The sequence below is a fragment of the Podarcis vaucheri genome (assembly GCF_965113315.1).
Source record: "Podarcis vaucheri genome assembly, chromosome: 8".
NCBI lineage: Eukaryota > Metazoa > Chordata > Lepidosauria > Squamata > Lacertidae > Podarcis > Podarcis vaucheri.
This window is the reverse complement of record NC_138766.1, coordinates 30,179,216-30,195,250: the sequence shown is the minus strand read 5'-3', so window position 1 is coordinate 30,195,250 and position 16,035 is coordinate 30,179,216. Positions and strand designations below refer to the sequence as shown.

At 42.2% G+C, this 16,035-nt stretch overlaps 1 protein-coding gene across 1 annotated transcript in view; it reads right to left on the bottom strand.

Annotated features, from left to right (window-relative positions):
* Nucleotides 1-450: 450 nt before the first annotated feature.
* BMP6 (bone morphogenetic protein 6) overlaps nt 451-16,035 on the bottom strand; it is a gene marked incomplete at its 5' end in the record, with an annotated part of 91,968 nt that continues 76,383 nt past the window's right edge. The window contains 5 exons of the mRNA XM_082234493.1: nt 451-2,488; nt 3,852-3,962; nt 5,392-5,468; nt 9,478-9,675; nt 11,335-11,483. Coding sequence (XP_082090619.1) covers nt 2,339-2,488; nt 3,852-3,962; nt 5,392-5,468; nt 9,478-9,675; nt 11,335-11,483 — 685 coding nt within the window. The 3' untranslated portion in view covers nt 451-2,338. The remainder of the gene's footprint in view (nt 2,489-3,851; nt 3,963-5,391; nt 5,469-9,477; nt 9,676-11,334; nt 11,484-16,035) is intronic.

The window sequence follows — 16,035 nt, the reverse complement described above, 5'->3', positions numbered from 1 at the left end:
TTTGTCCTGGTAGTCAGTTGCCTTTTTGTATCTAAAACCAGTAAGGAAAGGTTAAAATTAAGGGGGCCTGGTAGATGATGGCAGTTTACACAAGTTACAAACTTACTACATGCAAAACTGCACATTGTAAACCTTATTTCTGGCAAATCGGTGCTTTTTAAATGTCTCATCAATAGAATCAATAGAAACGGCAAAGGAAAACAAACACACACACACACACACTTTGGAAAGATGCCCCTGACCACTGCTGTCATTTTGTGTTCTCTCATCATGAGGGATGTACAACAAAAAGCAATGGTACTATGTGTGCCTGCATTTATTATTGAACCATGCCATTTGTCAGGTAGTTTTTGACAGCTCAAAGACACAATAGTTCTGTTCAGCCATTTGCAAAGAGATTTGGCTCCTTTTGTGCAGACCCAGATCATGACCGGCCATCCCTTTTTTAAAAAAAATAATAAATTTTTAAAATTCTTTTAAAACCTAGAGATGGGTTATTTTTGTTACTTCAGGGGCTGTAGTTTATTAATCATGGTTAAACAGCCTCTTTCCAGGTAATATAAACAAAGGAACAAAACCTACCTATAAGTTTTTTCCAGGTGGTCTTTCATTCTGAGTAGCTTCTCTCCAGCCATTTCCCCTCCTTTCCAGTTTGGCATTCAATATGACAGACTTAAAGCCAAAGAATTTCTACTGCAGGTACTGATAGACACTTAAACTACAGCAGCAAACTAGATGCTGGGGAAAAAAATCTGGTTTATATATAAACATTTATTGCCATTTTATTGGGGGAGTTTTCAGGTATGTACATAGGCTAGATGTTTTCTCTGTAGAAAGATGCTGTTGCCATTTGTTTGTTGCAGATGGAGCAATGCAACTTTCATTAGCCATATCTACATTTCTAATTTTTGTACTGTACTTTTGCCCTTCCTATTGAAGGCCAGGAAATGTGTCCAGCACAAATTTGGGGGTGGGGGGATGTAGAGTCAGGGGGTACATAACAGATAGGAAGAATGGAAAGGGCTAATTGAGATATGGCAGATGTATCAGATCAACACACATGTTTCTGCCTTAAAGGGAGCCTTTATTCAACATGGTGACTTTTAAAAACCTAATGAAGCACAATCTCATGAGCAGGCTGAACTGCAAGTCATGACTCCTGTAAAAATCAAGTGGTACAATTGTTTACACACACAGTTTCTGAATAAATCTTTTTTTTACAAAAAAAAAAATCTTGGTCTTGCTAATAGTACATCAAAATTACTATATCTGACAGTTGCAATAAATTATCATTTTCATTTATTTACAAGAGCAAAGTAGTCAAAGGGAAGTGCACTTTTCCTTGCCTTGGGGAAACCTTTTTCTTACATTAGAAATAAGTATTGTATATACATTTTAAATTCATGTTTTTCAGAAGTGAGAGGTGCAAGTTTATTCCTGACCAACCAGATCACAATCTGAAGAGTGCTTTTTCATTGGGTCAGTGAGACTGAGTAACTTGCCATCTGCCAGTTCTGCATGGTCTGCCCTACAACCTCTACCCCCCCCCTTCCCACACACCTCTTTCTCCTCTTTAGTCAGGCTTTCAAAAGGAGGGGAGGGATAAAAACTAGCAAGAGGGAGAGCTGTGGAATGTAAGCATAGAAATTGCCTTTAGAACAAATGTACAAGCTTCTTCCTGTTAGCCTGATGGGACAATTTAACCTCTAGAACACTTCCTTTTGTGATAGCTATAGGGGCACATTGCCAGTTATGTCCCTGTTGAAGGGCAAGGGACAAAACTTGCTTTTAACACAGTGTGTGTTGCAGAAACCTAAGTGCAGCAGTTCATACAAGACACTTACCTTGCCGATCAACCTTCTCACCTACAGTTTGCAGGCCTTTAAAGTTAAGCAAGGAGAGCTTGGTTTGGCTACATTTAAGAATGGAGATTTTTGCCTTGAATAGTGCATTTCATTTCTTAGCTACAGCCTCTGTTTTTCCCTTGTGGACATCGCCACCAGGATTTGGCAGGTGCCTGCTTAGAGAAACGGAATTGAAGATTGAAACAGCGCGCAGGTTTTTGTCTGTACCTTTGCTGCTTCAGCCATGATCCATACTTTATAATCCTCTTTGGTGTACTTAGAAATTAGAAGAACCAAAGGCTACCTTTGTGCAAATACTTTAAAAGGACAAGTAGCATTGGAGTCCCCTGCTTCTGCTTAAAAACAAACAGCAACCAAAAAAATCCTCCTTAAGGCACAAATACAGTCTTAGAAGCTTCAGGTTTTTCCCTTTGAGGCACTGGATGGAAGTTATTTAGAATGGCGCACCAGATCTTTCTGAAGAGAACTTTTTGTCAGTGACATCCACAAGCTCTTACCACCATGTTCCTGTATTTTTTCAAAATGACGTTGGAATTGTCGTCGAAGTAGAGAACTGATATTGCGTTCAGCTTTGTAGGGGCACAACATGGCTTAGGAACGTTCTCTGGATTCATTAGGTGAACCTGTTTTAAGTAAATTGACAAACATATTTGTAACTTCAGGCCAACTTGTTAATCTATCACATTTCTGAGCCTTACTCCAAGCAGCTTGGGGCAGTGTCTTGGCTCTTTTTTATCTCCATGGCCAACTCTGTGCCCTAAAGATTAGACTTCTCAATGTATTGTTCAATTACTGTATTTTTCGCTCTATAGGACGCACTTCCCCCCTCCAAAAATTAAGGGGAAATGTGTGCGCGTCCTATGGACCGAATGCAGGCTCCTTGGCTTCAGCGATAGCAATGTGAAGCCTCCAAAGCGCAGAGGGAGCGCTCCCTCCCCCCTCCGGAGGCCTCGCATTGCTTTCGCTGAAGCCTGGAGAGAGAGAGGGGTTGGTCGCACTGACCCCTCTTGCTCTCCAGGCTTCAGGGATAGCCTCCTGAAGCCTTTGGAGCGCAGCACGAGTTCCTGCTGCGCTCCGAAGGCTTCAGGTTCCTTTTGCTGAAGCTGGGAGAGCAAGACTCTCCTGGCTTCAGCAGAGAGGGAGAGCTGCGCAGTGCCCCCTCAGCCAAGCGGGAGGAAAAATGGAAGGGGCTCCGTTTCTCCTGCCGCTTCGCTGAAGGGGCGCTGAGCAGAGAGGGGGAGAATTTTTTTTCCTTGTCCCCCCCCCTAAAACAAGGTGCGTCCTATAGAGTGAAAAATACGGTAATCCTCCTTATCCCTTTGTCTCATGGTAGATTTCCACTGATGCCAATGGCAACTTCCCTGCAACCTAGGGAAGGTTAAGCAGTTTTTCTTGGCACTGTGGTAGGGCAAGGAAATATTAAATCCCCCCACATGCAACATGATCCTAGTTGCCTCCTACCTGTTAGAGATAAATATTTATTGGGAGTTGGAAGTGGCATTTTTAAGCATCAAAGGTGTACTGTGCCCATAAGCTGCATGAAGGCAGTATTTTGAAAAGTGAAATTACATTGTATGTCAAAGGTCTCTTAAAAAACTCTGCCTCCTCTCACCAGCATGAGAATCCCAGATCAAATTCCAACTCAGCCAAGTGTATTAGACTAAAGCAGCTGCTTTCAGCTCATTAAAGGAAAGGTTGAATAGAAAAGGTAATGGGGCTAATTTCTAATCCTGGAGTTGCTTTCCTCTCCCATCCTGCAAGTGCAATTCTCCTTGGTCATCCTCGCTCACCCAAGGCCCAACCAAAAAATGGTGGATGAATTGCTCACCCCCACAACCCAGTCTTACATTGTGCCACCAATATGAAAGAGACAAATTGGAGCTTCTCTACTCCTCAAAACCACCATGTTAGTGGGAGGCGGGGAGGAAACCAGGCAGGGTGAACTGTTTTACAGCATCTGTGAGCTAAGCCAAGGCCTCTACTTACCAAAGTCTGCACAATGGCATGATTGGTGGCGTTCATATGAGCATTGAGTGGGAAAGAACATTCTCCATCACAGTAGTTTGCCGGATAGCCCTTGGGTGCAATTATCCAGTCCTTTATAAGAATAATATTACATCTATGAAGCATAACTATTGCAAATGCATACAGGTTGGTCCAGTTCATTGCTTATCAGAACCCTCCCTGTGTCAAACTACCGTCTTACCACTTCCTTATACACAAGCTTCTTATGTCCTGGCTTCAGTATTCAAGTATTGGCTGTAGGTACAGAGTATTATAAATATCTATGGAGCATGTTTCAATGCCCTGTTTAATTCTCTCTACCCCTCCTACACATATGTTCATTATCTGCCAGCACCTTCCCCATGTGTAGAGAGCCAAAAGCAGACATAAACCAGAACATACTCGTAAAATGTTTACCTGACATTATTTTTTATAATAAAAGTCTACGGTTACAGTAGCTGGTTAATACACACTAAACCATGGTTGTGGTGGGTTATACACTTGGTTTAGCTCATGATGCAACACATTATGCTTCAACCCCCTTTTTAAAGGTGTTTCAGGGTATGGGCAATCTGGGCTTGCACAAAATTGTGTGCAAATCTACTGACGCTTCCAAATGTTTTGGAACCATTTAACATGTGAAACCAGTGACAGTCAACCACTGGTTGATACTAGCATGTAAAAAAACCCCCACATTTTTAGCAAGAACCATGCAGCACTTATAAGCTGTGTTCAAAAAAGCCTTATGACTGGACTAGCCAACACACATCATGTTAAACATTATACCATAATTATGTTCATTAGAAGACATGGGTGCAATAGAGCAAAGAGGATAGAAGAAAGAGATCTCATTCTCCATGACAGCTATAGTGATTTTGGCTGCTAAAGTTAAAGGAACCAGCAACATAAGCCACATAAATAGAAACATTTTTTTAAAAAAAGGTAATTTAAAATGGTGGAAGCCATCTTTAGTGACAGTTGTGTGAAGCTTAAAAACACTGATGGTGAGCCTATGGAATTGTGCTCTACATACTACAGTGGTGCCTCACAAGACGAAAAGAATCCGTTCTGTGATTCTCTTCGTCTAGCGGTTAGCGGCTTAGCGCTATTAGTGGCTTTTAGTGGCTTATCTGCTGATCGGATCAGCTGATATGCGGCTTAGCGGCTTAGAAAAGGGGGGGAGGGAAAAAAACCAGCAGGAACTCGCAAGACATTGTCGTCTTGCGAAGCAAGCCCATAGGAAATTCGTTTTGCGAAGCACCTCCAAAACGGAAAACTCTTTCATCTAGCGAGTTTTCCGTCTTGCGAGGCATTCGTCTTGGGGGCACCACTGTAAAATGTGATTATCTACTTAAAGTTGAATACAAAATAAACATCTGAAAAAAGGTAACTCAATGGAAGTAGAGCTTTAACCCACTTTCTTCCAAGATATGCTAACACAGAACTCAACCTGGTGGGAAAAAATCTAGTGTTCTGAGCATTGTTTTCAGAGCATGTTTATGGACATAGAAACATTACATACCTGCCATCCCAAGTCTTGGAAGCTAACATAAAGTTCATGCTTTCTGCAAGCTGTTTTTAGGTCACTGCTGTTGTAATCTATGAGCAAGTATAAATAAGTATAAAGTATATTAAAAACCGTATCACCATAATGTGACAGATACATTTTGTGGCTATAAAGCCTAATGCAGATCCAAAGCAAAATTCTCTCTCACTTATCAAACTGCTATTTAAAATTAAACGAACATGCACAAGGTTTTTGCCAGCACCAACCTGGCCACAGGGGTTTACATCATATAGGGTGCAGTGCTTCAGTTATCACAACCTAAGCCGTGATAGTGCCAGCATCCTCATTACTACTAGTCGGATGCTTACAAAATTTTGTTGCAGCCTCTTGGCACCTGTAATCTGCAAGGCTGCAGATATAGAGGCCCTTTGTTAACTGACTCAGTGCCATCAGACCACAGAGAGGAGGACATGGGCAGCTTTCTAGATACCATCTTCCTATTGAAGTTGTTTGTAATTCCTCAGGGTCTCGAAGGAAACTTCTTTTTTTAAAAATCCAGTATTTACTTAAAGGGAAAAGTACAATGCTAAAAGCACATCAAGCGATCATAGAATCCAGCTGGGGCACAGTGTTTTGGCATCCCTCTGCCTCAAAATAAACCTAACCTAGAAACCACAAGAGATTGGGAGTTGTTTAAAAAACAGTGTAAGCGCTTGGGGAGTGTTTCTTTTTTAAAAAAATAAAAAAAATTAAATCTTAAGAATTTCAGATCTGCAGATTGACTCTACTTGACTCACAAATTTAATTAACTTGGCAAAAGATGGTTAGCTAGTATAAGAATGCACTCCCCATCACTGGAAGTTCTTAGACAAGCCTTCAAATCAAGGCCACTTGCGCTTGACCAAAAGTGGAAAGCATTGTTAAATGCCTGCTTCTTGTTCTTCCAGTCCAACCCAGCAGCTGGAAAACAATCAGGAGAATCGTGTGGCGCAGTTTCAGGCTACATTTTACAGTTTTGGCCAGCCAGGTGTTTTGGATAACAACTTCCACCATCCACACTCAACACTCGTCCACATTAAAACAACAACAAGGAAAACAACTCATATATATAAAAAAGCAGCAATTAGGCAGCAAGTTGTAGCAGAAAGAAAAATAAAGGCTGGAAATGAGCAAAAATTGGGTTGGTAACTATCAGCCTAGAAATCAGCATTTTTACATTTTGCACTGTTAACAAAGCACTGCAGACCCCTGTACTCAGCACTGGAATTCATTTGTGCAAAAGACAGGATTGAGTACTGTATTGGTACCTAATAATTTTGTATGTGGTTGGTTCTGAATTAGTTTTTAACTTTAGTTTCAATATCAGTTAATGGGAAAGTTTAAATTTGCATAAAAACTAAATATTTAAAGTTTACACAAATATAAATAGGTGCCATTCCTCCCCCCACCCCAGTCCAAGATGTGGGGAGCACCTTGGAGCGAACGTCCCTCGAAACGTAACCACAAGAAAGGTTTGTTCTAATGTGAAATTTGGCATTTTCGTGGGCTGGACTTAAAATTTTTAAAAGCTTCTCTCCACTGAAAGTAGTAAGCTATATTTATTGGCACTAATCCTTCCAAAACACATGAACTGCTCCTAATGAGCCCATTCACCAGATTCCACAATGTAATTAATATCCAGGATACATCAACATTGTTTTGAAAGAGATCTCTACGACTCTCCTTTTCTCAGGGTTTGCTTTAGCAGGCGATTGTTTTGAAGGATACAGCTGTTGTAAACTGATTAACCCACTTAACATAAAAGGAGTCAGCTTAGGAGAGATAATGAAATGCCTTGCTTCAGTATACTCTCATACGCTGTACTTTGACCGTATACACAAAGAAGCAAGATGCATGCAACTTTAGACGCCTGTTCCTGCTATGCCTTCTTTCCCAAGTTCTCTGGCCAATGGTGGAGAAAAACTTACGTCACTTTCAAATTCCTCTGATGAAAACCATAGAGGGCCGCTGAAGGTTTTGGAATGGGCACAAGGCCTTAATATCCTGAAATGTGTGATCGTACCATGGCATTATCAGTTCACCAGCAGTTTGCAGTTAACTCAAAAGGAATCTGTGCTGCCTCAGACATCTCCAACACAAGATGTCAGTCAAGTTACAGTTCTGTCATAAAACCCTGCACTGATATACACGTTGACTGAACATATTTTACACCAATGCTTTGAGAAAGGAGTAGGCATCCATACTGAGAGCACGAATCTATGGCTATAGTTACTGAATAAGCAAACTGACCTGCGCTGTCAGATAACCGAAACAAAATAAAAAAATTCCTTCCAGTAGCATCTTAGAGACCAACTAAGTTTGTTATTGGTATGAGCTTTTGTGTGCATGCACACTTCTTCAGATACCACTTCTTCTTTCTCAAAGCATTGGTGTAAAAGATGTTCAGTCAACGTGTATATCAGTCCAGAATTTTATGACAGAACTGAACTTGACTTCATACCACTTCATACCAATAACAAACGTAGTTGGTCTCCAAGGTGCTACTGGAAGGAATTGTTTTATTTTGTTTCGACTACGGCAGACCAACACAGCTACGTACCTGTTGTCAGATAACCGGTTGCAAAGGTATACCAAACAGCCGTTTGTGTAGCATATGCAGCTGAATCAAGGCCAATGCTTAAATAAGCCATTGCACCAAAGGAAACTTAACTGTCTTAAAAGCATAACAATTCACTGTTGTGTGTGTAGGAGCGGCACAGGGCTTTTTCGTTGTTGTTGCCTTAGACAAATTAAAATTCTGTGCCCGCTCTCAATGATCCACTGAGTAGTGTTAACAATAGCACAATAAATAACTGAGTAGGATGTTTTTACTGCCTGCCACTTCTTTATTTCCTCCCCGTTACAAATGAGTTGGAGCTCAACTGCTGTGACCTCAGCTAAAGGAAGCTCCTCTGACAGTGGGATAGGTTTAAAACAAGGCACTCCTAAGCCGTCCCTGGGTATCTCCTCTGAACAGTTCAGACAGCAGCTCATTCTCTCTTCCCAAGACAATTGCATAAGTGAAGCAGGTTTGCACCCTGGACAAATGCTTAGTTTGCCACTTTGGGCCTGGACTTGTATACATGGCTTATTACTTACTTGTCAAGTGGAATAGCATTAAACAATCATTAAGGTAAAGGGGCCCCTGACCATTAGGTCCAGTCGTGACTGACTGGGGTTGCGGCGTTCATCTCACTTTATTGGCTGAGGGAGCTGGTGTACAGCTTCCAGGTCATGTGGCCAGCATGACTAAGCTGCTTCTGACGAACCAGAGCAGCACATGGAAACGCCGTTTACCTTCCTGCCGGAGCGGTACCTATTTATCTACTTGCACTTTGACATGCTTTCAAACTGCTAGGTTGGCAGAAACAGGGACCAAGCAACGGGAGCTCACCCCATCGCGGGGATTCAAACCGTCAACCTTCTGATCGGCAAGTCCTAGGCTCTGTGGTTTAGCCCACAGCGCCACCCGCGTCCCTCAAACAATCATTACTAGGCAGGTAATTAAAATGTGTTTTTAAGGCATTTGTTTAGAAGGACAGTAAGTTCTGGACTTTAAGGACAACAGAAAATGAGCTGACTGAAAGACATATTCAGCAATGCTTGGTTTGTTTTTTGTAGATCAGAGCAGATACTAAAATAATAACAACAACAAAAGCAATTAAGCAAACCATTTTTCAGTTTTTCACACGTTTCAGTTTTTTATCACAAGGCTGCAGGATAAGTTTGGTCAGCTACCTCACCCTGCCTAATAGTAGGGCTCCTCTATCAACCTTGCCTTGGATAAACCACCATGATTTTGAGTGATGTCCCACTCTACACAAACTTGCAGAACAATGAGTTCCTGCTCTCCAGGGAACAGATCCTCCCTTGGAGGGTCATCTAAACTTTTGTGACCATGAGAAAGAAAGAAAAAAGAAGAAGAAATGAAACACTCGAACGATGAGAGATGAATTCGAAGCAGCTTCTGAATGTAAAGTGCTTGGGAAACGATAGCAGAAAAATAGTATTTTCCCCCCTTTTCATTTTCACATAATCCAGGAGGCAATGAAAAGAGGTTACCTGTGATACTGGATACCCTGGAAACATCTTGAGGCTGGGTAGAGCGGTTTCGACTCTGTTCCCTCCGCCTGTTGGAGGCTGACCTAGCCGTCCGAACGTGAACCTCACTCACTTTGAAAAAAGCCACCATGAAAGGCTGTTTGTCATAAGGGCCATCCCGACCTATTAGTCCTGCTTCTCTAGGGTTTATACCGAGACCTATAAATTAAAAAAAAAAGTGGTGTGTCATATAAAGAGCACAGTGTTTCTGAATAGCTCTTTTGAGCAACGCAGCTGCTTTCCTACAACTAATGTTCTTCTGACCCCCCTCTATAGTTTCCCCCTCTCTCCTCCTCCTCTATAGCTGATATCATAGGATACTCTAATTTTCAGTGAAACTTCACAAGCTTCTTTAAGGCTCCAAAGGCCACAAGTATACACAAGTGCTGTAAGGGATACTTCACTCTGCTAATTTGCAAATTTAGGAGGAAATGAGTGGACAATATTAAGGAATAGGTCGGGGTTATGTGTACTCCATATAAAAAATAATGACAACTCTGGGACCTGGGCAAAAATGGCAAATTAATCAAATTCAACAAAAATTATTTTATCTCACAGCTCTTCTTATCTCGTAGTGTTTATTCTGGAGGGTTTATTATTTTGAACCATCTGTTCTAATTGCTTTAGCAATGGGGATGAGCAGTGATCCTTCTCCACTCTCCAATTACCGGGCTTCAGGAAGCAATTGTGAGCCAGACTAGATGCTGAGTATAAGGCAGCTTTGCATAGGAGCCAAATCCTAGGGGCTGGTGTCCCTTTGCACGCCCAAGTGAAACATTTGAGCCCCCCCTCCCCCCCCCAGTTAATGGGGCAAGGTGTTATGTATTCAGTGGTCTGTGTTTGCCTGAGCTTGAGTCTGAACTAAGGATTCTGAGCTTCTGTGTTCTGTTTCGATACATGGTGTTCAATCACAGAACATTTCAGGATTAGGGCCTCTGCCATTGGCCCTTGAACTCTGAGTCTTGATTCGCAGCTTGGAAGCTTAGACAGCCAATCACGGTGGGAGTGGGAGTGTGGCCCAGGCTTTCAGGAATGTATATAAGCAGTTGGTTTGCCCCTGTTTCCCAGTTATGTAGTTCAATAAAGGTTCTTGCTGTTATCGCTGTGTCTTGCCTCATGGCAACCCACCTACACTTCACAGGGCTTACCCCCCCCCCCCACTTCCAATATTTGATTCAAGTTGGTACCCTTGCAGCTTCATATGCTCTATTGAATTCCACCAGAAAGTGAAATATATTCTGTCAATCTCTGGGGCTCCAATGGCCCCAAATTATCTGTGGCATGTTGCAAAGGGGAAGCATGAGAGGAGAACTCCTAAAAACTTAGCCCAAGTTCCTCTCCGTAGCTGCATCAGGAAAAGAGGTTGAAACACGGAGGGAATGTTATGCACTGTGGCATTTCATCAGCAGACGAGTAAACAGAAGGCCTCTTGGTCCAGTTGAAAGATACACAAAAATTGAGTTGAAATTGAGGAGTTCACATCACCCTCCCAGAAGACACTTCCACAGCCCCACACAGAGACCTGTGGGTATTATTTATATTTAAGAAAAACCTTGCTGTAAGCACCTTCCCCAACCCCCCGCATCCAGAAGTCAGGCATTCCCAAAATTTCACAGCCACAGACATAGGGCATGCAGCCTAGAGAGAGCAGCTTTCCAATATGTGCAGTTGGATCCACAGCCCGGCCATCACATCACAGCTGTGTGCTTGGCTACATTAGCCAGAGCATCACATCACAGCTGAACACTATAAACAGAGCTTCCAATTAATGACTAGGACATTGGCCAGATGTTTAAAGTATGTTGGCCTGTTACCTACCGTCCCTGGTCACCACGCTCATCTGGAGTCCCAAGTTATGCTGAGGGTTTATCACCCACATGTTGCTGGTGGCAGTGATGTCAAACTCCAGCCAGCCTTCTTCAGAGGCCCATACTGCTCTGGTGTCCAGCAAAAACAGATCTGAATCTCTGAAGAAGAAGAAAGGAGGGGGAAGGAGGGAGGAGCAGAGAGAGCATTTTACTATTATTCTGGTCCAAATTTCCCATTTGCTTTCACAGCTTCCTCGCTAGCAGGAGGCAATGTTAGAAACACTTCTCAGCTGTCACTATAAATTTAAACACAGCCTTAAATCCTGATTTTACATGCATTCAACTGTTCCATGCACAATCATCATCATCAACATCATATTATTAATATGCCACCCATCAAACGAAAGAAGTATCCAGTCTCTTCTTAATTCATTTCCTCATTCTCCAGCTTCCTCTACACCACGCCATGGGCCTAATTGGGCCTGCCAGCCCTCTTAAGTTGTCCCACAAGGCTGTTTAGGGAAACCATACACACCTGGCCAATCAATCACCTGATGTAATCAGATGCCAGGCATGGGACAGTTAAAAGGATCTCTTATCCCCAAACTAAGCACCACAGACCTGTGCTTTCCTGCTCTCCCCTACCAATACACCACCATACAAAACTCAGTGGGAACCACTGAGAGAGAACTGAACCATTTGCAGAACTGAACAACACTTGCATATTCCAGCCTGTTGCTTGCTCTTCAGGAGTTTGAAATGTGTGTTTGCAGAGGGAAACATATTTGGAACTGAGGAGGTTATGATTTTTTTTTTTTAACAAAGCATAGAAATGGCACATGGAAAAAGTGTTACGCTCACACACACAAGCAAATTCTCCCCGCCAGATCAAGGAGCAATCACACTTTTGTTACGTGTGTGTGTTTTGTTTTAGAAATGTGAAGCTAAGCCCTACAATGAAGACAATTACCCTAGTTTAAGAGCCACTCTGCAAAATGACAAAATGTTTATACGAAGGGGCGATAAGGGAATCTCTGAAATGGAGGGAACATTTTTTCCTCATGGGAAGATAGAACTTGATAAAAACTTCTTCTTTTTTACCCAAAGTCATCGTTTCTACGTCCATTCACAGAAGCATACAGCTTATCAGGAGCAATGTGTCAATGGCCTGACACATCAATCTGTTGTTTGAGTCTGTTAAGCCCAAATTCAGTGGACTTACATGAAGGCATTGGGAAATCCTATACGTACAGGAATGCCACAACCTGTCCCACTAATATTTACGGTTTTCAAACATTAATTCGCACAAAATGTGTTATTCCCTGTTCACTGGCTTACCACTAAAAGCCAGATGGATTAAATTAACATTTAAATCACCAATGGAGATGACTCATAGAAATCTTCACACAGCAAAGTCCGTTCTGCACTTTGAGCCACCTTTCAGCAGCTCTGAATATTTAGACCTTAAGTTCGAAACTCCACCACTTTAGCCACAAGAGCAGCTGCTATGTATTTACAAAGTGACTGAAAGCTCTGCCTTTTCAAGTCAGGTGCAGATGCACAGTTTCCAAGCTGATTTCCAAAAAAGCAAACAGGTCCCTGAGGGACTCGCGGTAAACTTTCTTAAGTACACTGACTCCTTCCCAATTCAGGTGTAAATACACACATTCTGCAAGCTGGTCCCCAAGCAGAAACACAACCCCCACCCCCACCCCCGAGGCCCACACCTGTTTGTTTGCAGTAGAATACAAACTAGAGGAGAAACAGGACCACACATACTCTAAAAACTATGCAGCTCTTTTCTGAAACAGCTGGCAGCATGCTGTGTTTTTCATGCCCAATTTCCACTCCTCATGACGACCTGGCCTAACCTTTCTTCATCACCTGCAATACAGAAGAATTGTCCTCTTGCTAAGAAGGATCCATCCATTCATAGAACCTTGTCTTGGTTCCTCCTCAAAAAATAATCCTAAAAACTGTAATTTAGCTTCAATCTCCAGCACCCTTAAACTACAGTTCCCAGGATTCTTTGGGGGAAGCCATCTAATTTAAACATATTGTGTTGAGGTGACATGTTTAGACGGCAAACCGTAGAGTTGGAAGGGACCCCAAGGGTCACCGAGACCAACCCCCTGCAACGCAGGAGTCTTTGGCCCAACACGGGACTCAAATCCACAACCATGAGATTTAAGAGTCTTAAATCTGAGCCATCTCCATTCACAAAGAAACACAATTCAGATTTCGCTCACCAGGAGCTGTTCGCAGCATATACATGTTCACGTCCCCTTCTCATGCAATCTTAGCCTAACCTACTTTACACGGTTGTTGTAGCGATAAGAGTGTGCCACTAGCCTTCCCTGATTTATTATACTGGAGTAGAAGAGACATCTCATTAACGACAGGAGAAACGCCAAAGAACGTTGGATATCTGCTTGGGAGGTTTTTGACGCAGTATTAATTCAGCAAGGAGCCAGGAGTGAAACCAAAAGTAGACTGACCAGCTAGCTGAATCAAATTACCGTATTTTTTGCTCTGTAAGACTTACTTTTTCCCTCCTAAAAAGTAAGGGGAAATGTGTGTGCGTCTTATGGAGCGAATGCAGGCTGCGCAGCTATCCCAGAAGCCAGAAAATGAAGAGGGATTGCTGCTTTCACTGCACAGCGATCCCTCTTGCTGTTCTGGCTTCTGAGATTCAGAATTTATTTTTTTCTTGTTTTCCTCCTCCAAAAACTAGGTGCGTCCTGTGGTCTGGTGCGTCTTATAGAGTGAAAAATACAGTACAGTGGTGCCCCGCAAGACGAATGCCTCGCAAGACAGAAAACTCACTAGACGAAAGAGTTTTCCGTTTTGGAGGTGCTTCGCAAAACGAATTTCCTATGGGCTTGCTTCGCAAGACGACAATGTCTTGCGAGTTCCTGCTGGTTTTTTTTCCTCCCCCCCTTTTTCTAAGCCGCTAAGCCGCTTATCAGCTGATCTGATCAGCAGATAAGCTGCTAAAAGCTGCTAAAAGCTGCTAAAAGCTGCTAAAAGCTGCTAATAGCGCTAATCCGCTAATCCTTCAATGGGCTTGCTTCGCAAGACGAAAAAACCGCTAGACGAAGAGAATCACAGAACGGATTCTTTTCGTCTTGCGAGGCACCACTGTATATTGCTATGGGGGGCAGGGGGTAAACCTCTAACATTTTACTCTTTGATAGTTGTACTTCCAGTTTACTTGCCCCCCCCCCCGCCGCTGCCACCGCCCTGGGAAAAGCCAATGTTTGAATAGCAGCTGGTTAAGAAGCAACATTGGGCAGACACCACAATTTGATTTTATCTGGACTGTTTGTCGATATGGCAGCTACCTGCAGTGGAAGTCTCCTGGACTGATTCAGCAGAAACACCAGTTTGTGAAGAGAGGGTATGAATTTACAGAGGGGAATCCTGGACTACAGATTTGGACTATAAAGAAGAAGCGTAAAGACATAAAATCCACACAGAAACATTTTATTTGGACTTAAACTCACTTGCAGAATGAATGCAGAGGCTGTTGAAAATAATGAAGGATTAATATCAGAATGTATTAAGGGAATTATTGTAATACTTCGAAATGCAGTAGAACTATGAGATGATTAGGATTCCCTCCGATTTCAAAGCATGGGAAGTCAGCTAAAAAATAATAATTTATAATTAGGCATAATATTGGGATTGTTTGATTATTGGATAATTTGGATAATTCTGAATATATAATTTGGTTTGATTGGAAAATTTTAATACAGTGGTACCTTGGGTTAAGTACTTAACTTGTTCCAGAGGTCCGTTCTTAACCTGAAACTGTTCTTAACCTGAAGCACCACTTTAGCTAATGGGGCCTCCTGCTGCTGCTGCGCTGCCGCCGCATGATTTCTGTTCTCATCCTGAAGCAAAGTTCTTAACCCGAGGTACTATTTCTGGGTTAGCGGAGTCTATGACTTCAAGTATATGTAACCTGAAGCGTATGTAACCCGAGGTACCACTGTAATGTGTGTGTGTGTGTGTGTGTGTGTGTGTGTGTGTGTGTTTGTGTGACTAGCCCAGTGTCATCTTCTGAGCTCCATGGTTGACTCAGGATGTGAACCAGATCTCTTCAGTCCTAGCCTGGCCATTTTAATGCTGCTATACTACTCAATTAAAGAGAATATGGGAGAACAGCTTCTTGGGTATTGCCTACACATGTATGTTTATGTATGTATGCATTTGTGTGTGTACACACAATACACACACTGTTTTTACTCTTCAATAAACCCCTTCAAGAATAAATAAGGTCATCAAACACATAAGCTAGGGGAAAAAAAGAAATCAGTGACCAGGACTACCTCAGCAATATGGACTCTGTTGCTGACACAGAAATCATTTATTTCTGGAATTTCTATCCCACAAGGCTCTTGAGAACGGAAAAATTAGCTTCAGCTTTTCAAGGAAGAATGTCCATTTGCTATTTTATAAATATCGCCTCTGAGCTACTATTCTTAAACAGATATATCCTGACACCTATTTAGGGCATTTGCAGGACAAGCACTTTTGCAACTGAAAATGACATTTCCCATGAAATCTAAACATTTTTTTTACTATAAAACTAAAACTTCTTTCTTTGGGCAAGAAGCTGGAAGATTTTAATTCATTCTAATCATTTATCTCAGCACCGATTATATTATAGAAATTTACGTAATTGGTGAAGTAGCTCCTGGTTTTG